The following is a 14274-nucleotide window of genomic DNA, read 5'->3' on the forward strand; positions in this document are numbered from 1 at the left end:
GATGAATCATCTGAAAATGGAATTTTTAACGGGTGATGATCGACTGTATTGCCAAACATGTGCCAAACTAGCTGACTGTTATAAAAAAACAAGTATATCTGAGGTACCAGTCTAATTAATAATAACACTGATGATCTTCAAACAAGATTCAACCTCTGACGGAAGCAAGAAACTCTTTGGAAGGTTCGAAATAGATGAACATTTCAATCTAGCAGACCACTATTATAATATTCATGCAGTCATTGTTCACTGTGGTTCTGGCGTTGAATCTGACCATTATTACGCATTGGTCAGAGACGAAACGGACTGGTTTGACGATAGTCGTGTCACGAAGTGTTCTGGCGATAAATTGAATCTATTGGAGCCTCTGGAGACACCCTACATTTTGTTTTTTGAAAAAGAGGACTTTGGTAGATCATGATCTTCAGATGATATGGTGCTGCAGGTTTTTCCGGGTTTTCCTGCAGCTGAAAAAGCAAATGCGCCACTGGAATCGATGAAGTCGCCCCGGAGCGCCAATTAATTCTTATTATCGTTTTCATTTTTATCGTTGTTGTCTTCAATATAACCCAATCGCTGCATTTGATATAATTTTTGAATGGCCGTTGCTTGTAGAACTTTCGGTCTAGATGCAATGGCTGCGTTTGTTAACATAGGTCTTAATATCCCAGTGTAGATCCAGGTGACCACATGGAGTAAAGACCCCATGCGCGTCCCAGTCCTCTGACATTGCTCATAAGCCACATATGCTCTTTTTGCTCTACTCTGTTGGTGAGAGTTCCATGTTAGCTTTCTATCGAGGATAGTACCAAGGTATTTCACCTCTTCAGAGAAGTTTAGTTTGCCTCGGGAGGTTTTATCCCCGATAAACTTTATTTCCTGGTGAAAAGGACCATCTCAGTCTTCTTGGGATTGATCGACAGTGAGTGGTCCCATCCTGTGCTCTATCGCACAGGGTGTTCTCAAATTTGCCGGTCTGCAAAATAACTATGTCAGCTGCATATGCAATTGTGTAGAATCCATCATTGTTGAGGTGATTAATTAGGATATCGAGAACTATGTTCCAAAGAAGAGGTGATGAGACCCTTCCCTGTGGACATCCCCTCATGACCAGTCCTCTCACTGTTATGTCTTCTTCATTGATACTTATTGCTCTACTAGAGAGCATCTTGTGTATCCATTCTCTCACTACCAGAGATACATTCCTGGAGTATAGTTGCTGAGTAGTTTTTGGAAAGGCTGTTTTATCAAACGCTCCTTTGATAACTATGAATAAATCTATGAATATATAATATATCGTACTGTATTGACATTTACCTTAATTTATGGTTTTACAGTCATAGAAGGTCTGAATTACTTTCATCTTCATTGGCAGTTTCTCATGGAAACTATCAAGCTCTAATTTACATAAGAACCCTTCTATATACCAAAAAGTTGCTGTGTTGTGTTCCTAATACTTCCTTTGAAACTACCCTTGAATTGTTTCGATATAACAGGGTCGATTTTTCTTCGGAAACTCAATCCAGAAACCAAACAATAGCCACCCATTCATCGAATGTGTGCCTCGAATTCATTTGTATTGTTCTTGCACGTATTTCTCCTTCAGGAAAGGCATTAAAACAACACAAATTCCCTCTGGTTTCGAAAAGATAAAAAGCCTTTTAAAGTGTGATTTAAAACCCAGTGAATGGCACTGAAAAAACTTCTCGGCCATTGGCTACACTTATTTTGCTGAAAAATGTTTCAGTTTTACGTGCATTCGTGCTAAATTGAAGGGACCCGATCGATTGGAAGTATTTCTTTTGTGGAAACATTTCATATTCAATGGTTTCCATTTCATGCATTACGAGAGGCACAGGGAGCTATTTAAAATTTAAAAGTTTGGAGTGAATAGACGGGTCTTGACGCATCAGATATCACACGAGGTTTTATATGAGTGTTTTTTTTAGAAGGGCCTTTTGATGTAAAACGAACCCTTACTGAATAATGAGACTTTAATATACATCGAATTTTTCTCTGTCTTGCATTTATCTTGCTATAGATGAATCGATTTCGCTTTTATTACTGAAACATTCATGTGTGAGGTTGTTTGAGATGTCGCTTTTAAAAGGGGGTAAACACTTTTTCACTTCGTTATTTTAATTAGAAAAACGATCAGTTAAACTGAAAATTTACAAACTATCGTTCAAAATATTTTAGTACAAATGAAAATTTGTCCAAAACGAGCACGATCTTAACGAAGTGATTCGTAAAAAGGTGAACAGTGGGCACATTTTCGAAACCATCTAATCTCATCAATTTCATACAGTTTTCATTTATTCTATGACCGTTCTCCAAGGTATATTGAGCGACTCTAGATTAATCTTTGGTCTCCGAAATCGGATATGTGCTGCATGTTCTATAAAATGTGTTTTAATCGCTTGCTTAGTCTGACCGATATACTTTTTGTCATAGTCCTCACCGTTTATTTTATACCCAAGTGCACACTATATTGGCTAGAGTGTAAATTAGCATTGGGCCAATATAGACATATTGTAAATATGAAAAACATATTGATATATATCCGGAAAACTATATGGTTATTATTATATCCATCCAATATTGGCTAGACAATTGTATATGAATTTCGGGGATATATATATATATATATATATATATATATATATATATATATATATATATATATATCCCCGAAATGGACTGAAGGGTATTAACCATGCGGATAACTGTATAGCGGAGTAACTATTCACTGTCCACTCTTCTCCGTTATTATAGCCATGAAGTTAGTACCGGAAGTGTACTTCGGTGTCACTTGTTTGGTTAACAAAGTCCCTAGTCATAAAGAAAACTCAATGGAAACTGAATCCAACCAAAATCCTCAAGGAAAGAATGGAGATGACAGTGGTGGCTCTGATTCTGCTGATATTACAAACAGAAGATGTTATCAAAATATTGTTGAAACCAGCTGGAGGAAAGGCAGATATGAAATGACAGAAAAAGAACTCACCCCATCAACTCCATGATCTAACCTACCCCAAGTGAAAAAATTAGATAGCAAACCCCTACTTGTTATATATCATTGAAAACCATGTAAAAATGCTTTCCAATGGTAGGTATAATTGAAATGAGCTAAATATATAATTATTTGCTGTTTTTGCAAAATAGTTTTTTTGGGGTCTTTTACAGTCTATACTTTTTTTGTTTAAATGAGATATTTGAATGTTATAACCATCAGTCATTTGTACGATCAGTAGTGCCATTCAGCTAAAGGTATCACGATGGTTTACAGTGTACGTGATAGTGGAGATAATTTTCATATTTGGCTCACAGAACCAGTGTTATTTACGAACAACACAACGCATTTATGAGAGGCATCCTGACATGTGTACATCCGTGACTTAGTTGAAAAGTTTTGTGGAACGGAATCGTGGTAAAATGAAAAAGGTATTGCTCCAATATTTTTGAATGGAGCCAAATTGGGATCCTTGGACAATTTGCGATAGCTTCTACTGCATCTACTCAAAGGTAAGGAAGGTGTTGAAATTTCATAAGTTTCACCCGTACAAAACGTAGATCTTCCAAGAACTAGGCGATGATGATCCAGACCATCGGACTGAATTTTATGAAGGCATCACTAAAATAATTTTCGTTGAAGCTAGAGTAAGTTACACCCAATAATAAGAAAAACTTGATGTTTGGGCAGGAATATTAGACTATGCTTCAACTGACCCTTTGCTTTTACCAGGCAAGTGGCGGAATGTATCTAGATATGCTGGAAAACATCATCAAATATTTATTGAGCAAGAGAACAAGAGGCAATTCAGCTCTAGACGAAGATTTCCGTTCAACAAGATGAGGACCACCTATGCAGCTGCAGTAAAGCACTGGTTGAATACTAATTATCCGAACGAATGGATTAAAAAAAAATCTGTTTCTGTCTGTTTTTTCCGTTAACCAGCTGTCGCACCCCTACGAACGACAACCCTCAGAAGTAGAAACTTGTGCGAGCTGAGGATTAACGAGGTCTTACCTTTTAATGTGTGTTTTCTAATACGGGATTGGAAGGAGAGATACTACTGAGTGACTATCGACGGCCAGACTTAAGGCCACCCGATTTTTCCTGTGCGTGTACCTCAAGTCAGTTATATATAATACTCAATCTGTGTCACCTGGGAAATTACGATTAATAATTAATTACTCAAGCATTTCGCGCTATTACCAGAACAACATTGGCCAATGTTCGTGTAGATTTTGAAAATAGGCTGTATTATTGTTCACAAAATAACTGAACCCAATTCGAACATTTACTCAATTGATATTTTCAACAAATTGGTAATTAAACCAAACTTCATTAAATTTTACTTTCAAGCTAAGGTTTCACAATTGTTGATGAAACCTGTACAATTATTATTTATATCATTCGAGAGCATTTTTCATAATTAATTCAAAGATCTGTCAAAAGTAGGTATTTGCTATTTAATTTCTTTAGATGGGGTGAGTGGGGCCTATGGGGTTAATAGGGTTGAGTTCTTTTTTGTGTCATTTCATTTCCCCTTTCCTATCCTGGAAGCAGTTTTGGAAATCATTTTTCGTTTGTGATATATATCATATTGTTAGTTTTTGAATTATCATACTGTATAAATAATATCTACTTTTATTTTCATAATTATTAAAGAACTGTTTTGGTCCTTTGAGATTGCAATATTCCATTTTTCATTTTATACCATTTGAAACACAATCTGATCACAAAGAAACCATTTTTATCAATTTTGAATTGTAGATTGTAACATTCTAATTTATTTTCTCTATTTACACAGATCTGGGATGAAATTTTGAAAGAGTATTTTCTGTGCCTGGCTTCAAATAGAGACCACTTTGTGGTCTCTATAAAAAGCAAAATCAACAAAATCCAAAAAAGCAAAATCGTAAGAGCACAAAAGCATAAAAAGCGTGCAAGCATCAAAAGCATACAAGCACAAAAATATCAAAGTATAAGAACCACAAATAGCATAAAAACAGGAATAAATTTGAAACAACAAGGACATTGTCTTGGACGTGACTGGCTGCACTGTGAAACATAAGTCTGAGGTGGGTACTACTGGAGACTGCCAGAATCCCAGCTCTCAAGAATCAGAAGAGAACGTTATGGTGGAATCGCCTGGTGGGCGAAGTCTTTATAGAAAACGGCTCAGGCGAAGCTCTCTGACTTACAAAGACAGGCTTGTCCTACCATTAGTGGTGCCATCAGTACCACACTATCAGCAGCCGTGGCTCTACCTTCTCTCCACATTTTACTGGGGAGAGAGGCTAGATGTACTGCATAAAGACTTGTGCACGTTGCCAATTGTACAAATCAATTTAATGCAGAGCCTGTTGGTTGACACTGGAAGTCACAGCATTCTGGAAATGACCTCTGACTTTATGCCTCCAACTGTCAACTACGAACTGCCTCCTTATAAAGTACTGTTCCCGAGTAGAGAGGTCTGGATCCTCCGGAAGAAGGAAATGATAAGTTGGTTGTTGGTTCACACATGCATCAAAAAACACCTTCCGGTTCTGGTGCAGGAGTTTTCAGTCGCAGACCGAGGACAGAGACAGCATCCTGCCTAGGAACCTATGCGACTGTATTTCAAATGAAAATGTACGCTATTGAATTGTGTGCGGAGAGATTGGAAGAATTCAACCTCATACACAAGTCAATAAAAATATTCTCGGACAGTCAAGCATTGTAGGAAGCTCTTGGCTCCTACCGAGCAACGTCTTAATTGGTAGCAAATTGCCAAAAACGACTCTCCTCGATAGCAAGACTTAACAGATTGTCTCTGGTCTGGATTTCTGGCCATACTGGCCTGGAAGGCAATGGAGCTGCTGAATCCCCTGCAAAGGAGGGTGCTGAGCAGCTTCATCGGACCAGAACCTGTCATTGTCATCGCTTTAGGCTTTGCCAAACAAACATTGAACACCTTGATGGCAAGAAGATATATGGACTTCTGGCAGAATCTTCCAGGATTGGCTCACACTGAGGCGTTTATTCACCCTTCGAAGCTCAATACTAAACAGTTGTTGGACTACTGTAGGGATGAACTACGATATCTAACAGCCATTCTTACAGTAGGGGAAGTCTTATTAAAGTGAAACTAAGAGGTCAGTCTCTATTGTAGAGCACAACAAAAACATCCTGCGTTCAGTTTTTTAGAAATCGGCAGAGCCGTACTCTCACCATCTGACCTGAAAGACCACCCACCATACAAACTAATCGGCTTCGTCAAGAAGCTGGGTTTAATTGTTCGAGTGTGAATAGGTGTAACCCACAATAAACCCTTGCGGGTTGCAGTGGAGGATCGAATAGACCCATTCACTTTGGACCTAACCTAACGTTGAGTTTTCCAATGGTTTCTGGAAATAGGACTTCGATCAGAATTTGTAAGGTTTAGTACATTCAACCCTAGAGTGAGACCCTTTATTTTGTTACTTTTCCTATATTGAAGCAACCATTGCAAAGAGTAGAAAATTTCAGAACCTTGACACTCAGATTTCTTTATCCAGTGACAATTTATGTTCAATAGTGATAATTTTGTATTTTCATTCATTCATTTCAAGGATATGATTGCAAGTGAGGTGTATTCCTTGTTTTATTGGTATTCTTGAAGTGTCTACTATCTTGATATGACTTAGTTGGTCTACAGTGTTCAAAAGGGGTAGTGTATTTCTGTAAAAATTTCTCTGGATATCATCCGAATAAGAGCTTCCAATTTGGTAACCCTTTTCACCACTTATAATTGAACTTCTATAAAAAATCAAGAACCGACCTGCCCCCTTGCCTCCGCAATTCAAGAGTTAGTCATTCTAATTTGGTACATCAAGAAACGAGTAAGATGCTTGTACAAACTCACCTTTTTACAGTAGTTCAGTATATCCATTTTATCTTTGAAGCATGTCGCCTTCGAATAAAGGTCAGACACCCATTCGCCCTGCTCGGTCATGTATTTCTGATGGTAGGCCTCTTGGCCGTGGATCCCTGAGTCACACAACATGGCTACTTGAGGTTCGAAATGGGAAACTGCCCCACTACTCCCTGGGCCACTACTGTCCTGGAGACCCTGTAACGGAATATAATAGTGTGAAACAATCCTGTTGATTAGTTTCTGAATTGTTATCGCTTCATTTAATCGGCGGTGTGAATATTTGGTTCAATTTAGTTCCCGTAGGGGCTGTAATTGTTTCAGATGAAAATTACCTCCCGTTTTTGAAAATACCATCTGGAAATTGGATCAAAGTGAAATGGATGTAGAAGTTAATTGAAAATAAATTTCAATATGTGGTCTTGTATAAGACTTACGTTTGAGAAAGTGATATAAGAGCGTTCTAATGATTATTTTCAAAATATTAAACAAAAATCATTTTTCTGTATGATATCAGAGTATTTATCGACCATTCTAGGATTTTCACCTTCCACATCTGAATAGAGAATAGATATAGAAATCATCAAGATAGATGTATTACAAAACGTTTTCAAGATAGCGTTTTGGTTTTCTATTTCTCCATCTATTGAAAACTTCCAAAGAAAGAAAGCAATTACGTTTAAAATAAACTCTTCAAAAAGATTCATAGCTCGTACATAGAAGTTTCTTTCACTTACAAATTTTAATAAAAAACCATTATGAAATAAGTACTCTCACATGAGTATTGAAATACACGAAAGAGTATCCTTTCTGAACATTTTTGATTAGTTTGTACTCTAAACATCCGTAATGAAATTGAAACACATATCATTCACGGAAACGCTACACAACCAAATATATGAAAAAACATTGATATAATATTTTACATACATGGGAATCGATTACGACAAGTGGTTTCACTCCGAAACTTCAAAAAGTACACCTTAAGAAAGACAAATTTCCATGCAAGTGAAATTTTATATCAATGTTTCCTAAATGACATTGTGTAGCCTACCTGTGAATGATGTCTGTTTCAATCCCATATTTTCAGATGATCAGAGAATGTTCAAAGATGACACGGGTGTGAAGAAAACCCATACACGATAATTTGTGCTTGTTTCACCGACATTATTTTTTAATTCAAAGTTTCGTTAGGAATTCGTTGAATAACCTATTACGGTCTAGTGTAGCCTAGTATAGCTGCAAATGCATCTAGAATAATTAATTGAGTTCCTTTTTTCATCAGAATAACTTCACCGATTAATCGTAAAAGCGACGTCACTGATTTATTATGATGAATCTGATGAAGATCGTTCTTAGTGAAAATAAGAACAACTAGTGTTGACAATTCGATTATTATCAAAAAAAGCCCCCGAAATACTTTCACAAGTTCCAAATTCAAACTTTGATTCCAATTACATAACCTCACTTTACCCCCCTCTACTGCTTGGCAGTTGGCAGCTAACTGCAATTCATTAGATACATCGAATTTGGTTTGTATGTTACTATTAGAATTTCCCAATGTCCACCGATGACAAGAAAAAAAGTCTGATGAAATTAATCGATTGAAAACCGGTGAACAAAGGAACAATCAGATTGATTTCCGCGTTTCCTATCTTCAAATCTAAATAAAACAAAGTGTGTGTGAGAAATCACAGATTTTTTTATTACACGCTTTATATTAGCTTCACCTGTATGTATATATGTTTGTTTGTAACTCTCCTTTTCATTTCATATCGGGATATGTATTTGACAGAATTATCGACATTATTGCTTGATCTATTAGCGTAACCTCCTTGATATAATTCGAACTCAGTTTACATGTATTTTCTTCATTTGAAAAAAGTATTTTTTTTTATTAACATTCACACGCTTTATATAAGCTTCACCTGTATGTATGTATGTTTGTTCTTCGTAACTCTTCTTTCACATTTGAATACTCGGGATCTGTATTTAACAGAATTATCGACATTATTGCTTAATCTATTCGCGGGCAGATGGCGGGCAGATGGTTTACATCGATGTCTACCAGTGAGGATGACAGTGTTCCATGTAAGTGCAATTTGTTACCATTCATTTAAAGTAGAACTTCTGTGAATGATATCTGATTTTATTCCATAACAAATGTTTGGAATACAAACTAAGTAGAGAAAAGTATCTTCTTTATAATTCAGTGTTCATATAAAAGTATTTGTTTCGAATGAATTTTTTTCTTTCGTGTAATTTGATGTTTATATGAAAGTAGCTGTTTTAGGAGGGCTTTCTTCCAGTTTGTATCTATGAAAGTTACTTCTTTGCATGATCTACACATCTATATACAGAGTTACTCATTTTCGAATTGATTACTTCCTTCCTTTCTTTGGAAGATTCCCACATTTTTTTGTATCAAGATGCAGTAGTAGAAAGCCAAAAACTTTCTTTCCCAGTACATAAGTACTGTCACAAATAATTTCTGAAAATTTTTTTTTAGAAATATTTCCCAATATAAGGACTCACTTTCATTATCTGAGGAAGCTAATTCAAAGACTGTAGTATTTCAGATTTTGATCGGTCACCAAGAAATCTGCTTGCTACAACCCACATTCTCTTCCTTTCAAATTAAGCCAGACAATGTACGTTTTTCTAACAGCTGCTGTGGTTATACCTGTATACAAGATCATTGGACTGATTGTTCGGTAACGAGTTATTTGCCCACACAGTCTACAGTGACAATAATAATATCTAGAAGTTTGTTCCAGTGGCGGATGCAATGAAGTTATTATAGGGAATTGCATTTATTAGCAATATCAGACATTTAAGAGTTTTGAAAACGGTATTTATCGAATAAATCAATAGTAAAAACAAGCTTTAATTTACATGCTCTAAAGTTAAATGAGAAAGTAAACTTTACACGCTTAGAGGACACCTGAATAAAATGGGACTGTACAACGAAGACCTCACCTGCAGATTATGCAACGAAGGGATAGAAACAGCTCTACACATCTTATGTGAATGTGAGGCACTGAATCACAGGAGGCAGGCAAAATATGGACGTACGAAATTACGTCCAGAAGAATATGACGAACATCCAACACGGAACCTGTACCAACTAGTACAGGGAATGAGACTGATGGAATGGGTGTCATGAGAAGATGGGAGAATAAACGCAATACGCCCAAGAGGCTGCAGTGTTTTCTGAAGACTTGGACTAAATGGACAAGTCAGACAGCTCCCAAGGGACCAAAAAAAAAACTTTACATTGAATAAAAGCCATCGGTTTATTAAATTACACAATGATATGACATAAGAGCTTGTCATGAGATTTTCCTGCTTGGAAAATATATAATATCATAACTGATGAATTTGATTCAATTTGAAGTTTAATGTCTTTTTTAAAGCATGTTAAAAACTTGTTTTTGAAAATGATTCTTAACTGTTGATTAACTTTTATATTTTAGGTGTCGCTGGGCACGTTCCTTACACTGTTCCTTTCATTTAACGCATCAACGCATCATTTTACTTTTCGTATTTTTTTCCAGCAAGCTCTTTTTATAAGCACATATGCTTTATAAGAACAAAATCTGAACAGCCGGGCCGTGGTCGAATGATATCTGTTTAAAATCTGTTTTTCCGTTAATCAGCTGTCGTCCCTATACGAACGCCCCTATACGAACGACAACTCTCAGAAGTAGAGAAACTTGTGCGAGCTAAGGACTAACGAAGTCTTATCTTTAAACACGGTTGCAGAATCATCCCAGCTTCAACCAAATACATTATCTCGAGAAAAATATCTGGTCGAGGCGGGAATCGAACCCACGGCCTCCCGGTCGTGAGTCGGGCGCACTACCATCGCGGCCAATTCCACTGCTGTTGCGGCAGTAGCAGACGAAACGTTGGGCGCTTCAGATTCCATTCGACCACTGCCCACCAGCCCGTAATATGTTATCTTTGAAGCCTTTCATTTGATACCAATATTATGGGAGTGTATAAAAACTAGTCCGGCATCTTGGCGGTCCGTCGTGTGTTGTATGAGAATGGCGTTACTTAGCAAACCATGCATTGTCATATAAACTAAACGTGTATACAGAATTTCAACTCAATCGGTTGATGAATGGGTCCAATTTAGAATAGAGTAGAATACTTCATTGTTATTAAAATAAACATTGAGTTTTCACACAGCACAGCACAGCACAGATACAGAAATATAACTTATAAATTTTTGTTATGAATGATGCAACTAATTTTCTTTTATTTTCACTATTTCAAGGCTCTACTCATTGATGATGATAGCAAGACCAGGTGTCGAAAGCGCTCGCATATAATAAATAGAAGTTATAAAGCTTTAAATCCTTTTTGTAACATATATTAATATTGAAAAACCTTATGAATTATATAAAATATATCGAAGTAGGTACGTAGATTTCAAAATATCGACAATTTAAAGTTTTTATTCCATTTTCTCACAGGCAAATACAATAAATACAATATTCTAAAGCCTACATTTTATTTCAAATCTACTGTTGAGGAATTCATTTTAGCTATAGAAGGCTTCGTTTGTCAAATAATCTTTCAATACCATCTTCAGATCCCTGATCTGGCAAGGAGTTTGTTGTAGAATATAGTCTAAGATTATTCATTCTTATATTGTCTCTTATCCTTGTGTAGTGACTATGTACATTGCCTTGAGTTTTGTATTGACTAATATTTTCACGCATACAGACAATGCATTAGTATATGTATCTTGATGGAATGGTGATGATTTCAAGATCAATAAATTTTCGTCTGACATCGGCAAGATACCCCACGTTGGAAAGTACACGCATTGCTCTTTGAACCATTTTTTTCGATACCACAAAATCGCCAAACTTTTATGCCTCTCACGAAAAAACTAAACATGCTAAACAGTCGAAACTGTGAAATTTGAACACTTTCTCTATTTTTTGCACGTATATGCTAACTGAACAAAATGTATTTTAAGAAACAAATCTTTTTTTATTAATAACGAACTGAAAGTAGCATTATTATCCCAAATCACCGTCATTGGAAATGCAATAAATCTGTTACAATTGTTACCGAGTAGTAACGGCTGTTAAGGACTCAAACACCCTCATGACCCGACTGTGGTTCAGATTACCATTTCTGACTGAATTACGACTCTGTTGTGGGAGAACAAGCTTTGAAGAGGTTCATCGGGCTAGTATTGACCAGGTTGACCTGTGTGAATGGACGTTCTCGATTAAAACAATTGGCGGTGCTGGAGATATTTGTTTGAAAGGCCCATTTCCATTAGCAGACACCTAATTGGAAAACCACACCTGTTGGGCGGATGTAGGTATTGTGCAAACTGTTGATTTTTGTGGAGTTTGATGTCCGTTTGTATGAGCTCTGCGTCGAGAGACAAAAAACCGAGAGCTAAAATCTAATATTTTTCCCGTGTATAATACACATTTTTTTTTCTGTGACGGGAAAAACGCCACGGAAAAAAACATTACCATATATTAAATTCAGAAAATTATCGACGTGAAATTTGAATTTTTAAACAGGTAGGCTGTTGTTTTCATAGCGTTGCTAGTCCTCGCATGTGATGCTATATACTCCTTGGTTTTCTAGGGAAATTCTCTCTTTCGGTCTGGGCAGCCAATTGTAGGTAGGAGAACTGCCAAAAGCCATCAACAACCCTCAGGTAGAAAAACAGGTAACAAATCTATACAACTTACGCAAGCGAAACCATATAAAAACACCACAAGAAGAACCTAACATCATTTGTTTGAAGGTGATTGACAATGTTTCGTTTGACATATATATGGAGTGGTTTGAAACTCTGGCCATGGAAGAAGCCCACAAGAAACCTCGAGTCTGGTTGAGATATGTTGACGACACCTTCATAATATGGAACCATGGGAATACTGAACTAGACGCCTTTCTGAAACACATCAACAGCGTGAGACCTTCCATCACTTTCACAATGGAGAAGGAAATCCACAATGAATTGCCATTCTTAGACGTTTTGGTGAAGAGGACCGACACTAAGTGGGAAACATCTGTATACCGAAAACCCACTCATACGGGACAGTATCTGAACCACGAATCCAACCACCATCAATCGACAAAAAGAGGAATCATCAAGACTCTATTAGACCGTGCTTTTGGGCTCTGTAATACAAAGGAAGGTCTCGAGAAGGAACTAGACATCATCAAAAATGATCTTCAGCGGAATGGATACTCCAAAGCGATGGTAGAAAAGACTTTTGCTAAAAGGCAGCAGGAGCCTCGCAAGGAAGAGAAGTCGTCACAACCAGTGCTTGCACTTCCCTACATCAGAGGATTATCGGATAGGATAAGAAGAATTGGTTCCAAGTACAACATTAGAACCTGTTTCAAATCCGGTAACACTATCCGTAGCAGCCTCACGAAAACCAGGCCCCCAAACGCGGACTGCGATTCCAAGAATTGCATTTACCGGATACCCTGTGATTGCGGAAAATCCTATAGTGGTGAAACTAAGAGGCCATTGAATGTTCGCATTGCCGAGCACAAGAAGCATACACAGCGAGGAGAAACCAGCAAATCAGGAATAGCAGACCATGTTTGGACCCATCAACACAACATCGAGTGGTCCCAAGCTGAGATCTTGCACAGAGAGGAACATTGGTTCAGGAGAAAATTTAAGGAAGCCGCATACATGTTGTCCAACAACGTATTCAGCCAGGCCAGCGTAGATATACGAAACATATGGAAACCCATCATCAAACGAAAAATGACCAACTCCCGCCAAAACGGTCATCCCTCACGGAATCAGTGAAGCGGAAAACGGAAAGTAGAGAAAGCGAAAGTATTTCAACGACCTATAAAATAGTCATCTCTCGGAGGAATCAGTCCAGTCATCACCCGAAGACGATTGTAGATACCAACAATCGAAACGTCGTGAACTAACGTGACTTGGAATCTCTACACTTTATTTTTATTATTTTCTTTTTTGCATTCCTTTAATTTGTATTTACTCAATTATTATATTTTTACTTGTAGGTTATTTCACTATCATTTCATTTCAGGTTTATTGTTGCTTAATATAATTGTTATTTTCAACTATTCTTTTTTAATTATTCTTTTTTACTTGTTTCAGGGATTTCAAATCATTTTATATAGTAGACAATGGAAGTCCGAACTAGTGAAATTCAACCTAACATCAGTTACACCTCTCGAAGCGAAGCAGTAACTCGTCTTGATAATGCCATCTGAGATGATGGCGAAACGTCGACTATCGAATAGTACACAACGGATGAACACCCGGAAAAACAACACAACATTTTGTTACCTGTCATCAGAGATGAACTGTAAAACTTTATTTGTCAGG

The 14274-nt window shown here is 37.0% G+C and overlaps 1 protein-coding gene across 1 annotated transcript in view; it reads right to left on the bottom strand.

The window, feature by feature from the left end:
* LOC111505651 (amyloid-beta-like protein) overlaps positions 1-14274 on the bottom strand; it is a 135851-nt gene that overhangs the window by 28936 nt on the left and 92641 nt on the right. The window contains 1 exon segment of the mRNA XM_074181702.1: positions 6894-7100. Within this exon segment, the coding sequence (XP_074037803.1) occupies positions 6894-7100 (207 nt within the window).

This window comes from Leptinotarsa decemlineata, unplaced genomic scaffold (genome assembly GCF_025532065.1).
Source record: "Leptinotarsa decemlineata unplaced genomic scaffold, Ldec_3_MD MMD2_tig00026314_RagTag_RagTag, whole genome shotgun sequence".
NCBI lineage: Eukaryota > Metazoa > Arthropoda > Insecta > Coleoptera > Chrysomelidae > Leptinotarsa > Leptinotarsa decemlineata.